Source organism: Phaethon lepturus, unplaced genomic scaffold (assembly GCF_000687285.1).
Source record: "Phaethon lepturus isolate BGI_N335 unplaced genomic scaffold, ASM68728v1 scaffold33602, whole genome shotgun sequence".
Lineage (NCBI taxonomy): Eukaryota > Metazoa > Chordata > Aves > Phaethontiformes > Phaethontidae > Phaethon > Phaethon lepturus.
The window spans coordinates 7,912-8,713 of NW_010526107.1; the positions used below are offsets into that span (position 1 = coordinate 7,912).

Consider the following 802-nt stretch of genomic DNA (forward strand, 5'->3'; position numbering starts at 1 on the left):
AGGAGGGAGGGAGAGGGAGGGATGCTCGCGGGGGGGCTGCGCAGTGGAAGCGGCACCCCGAGGGCTCCCAGCCGCATCTCGGGGTTGTCGGCCGGCCATGCTACCCTCACTCATCTCTCTTCTCCCCTCTCCAGGTCATCGCGGTGGTCATGGACATGTTCACCGATGTAGATATCTTCAAGGACCTCCTGGATGCGGGCTTCAAGAGGAAAGTGGGGGTCTACATCATTTTGGATGAGACCAATGTGAAGCACTTCCTACAGATGTGTGAGCGAGCCCAGATGCACGCCGGCCACTTGAAGGTAAGGATGGCCCAAAGGGTCCAGGGCCGGGTGACCTCCTCCAACGGAGGGAGATAAATCAGAGCTATCAGCCCTGCTCCCTCCTGTCCTGGGGTATCACAACCCCCAAACTTTGGGCAGTGCTAGATGAGCTTAGGCCGTTTTTCCTGTAGCCAAAGCTGAAGGTGATGCCCAAATCCGGGAGCAGCAGGATGGAGAGGAACGGCTGAGAGATGGGGACGTGGATTTCCACCCAGCAAAGCTGCATGCAGAAAGCCCGGGGGCTGCTGGTACCCAGGCAGGGCTGGGTTTGGGGCAGAGGGGTGTCAGGGAGCTGCGGCCCCGCAGGGGTGGGCACGACTCAAGCAGGGCTCTGTAAAGCCCGGGGCAAACCTACGTGCTCAGCTCCTCCGGGTGAACAAGCCGGCAAGAGGGAAGGCGTGAGAGGAAGGATGCTCGGCCAGGGCCGGATCCCGGCTGTCGCCAGCCCCATGCCTGCTCCTACCCCAGGGGCAGGACCG

At 61.8% G+C, this 802-nt stretch overlaps 1 protein-coding gene across 1 annotated transcript in view; it reads left to right on the forward strand.

Annotated features, from left to right (window-relative positions):
- The window catches only part of LOC104617613 (protein FAM83G-like), a 6,722-nt gene extending 6,211 nt beyond the window's left edge, over positions 1-511 (forward strand). Inside the window, exons 2-3 of the mRNA XM_010282972.1 lie at positions 135-302; positions 455-511. Coding sequence (XP_010281274.1) covers positions 135-302; positions 455-511 — 225 coding nt within the window. The remainder of the gene's footprint in view (positions 1-134; positions 303-454) is intronic.
- The last annotated feature ends 291 nt before the right edge of the window (positions 512-802 follow it).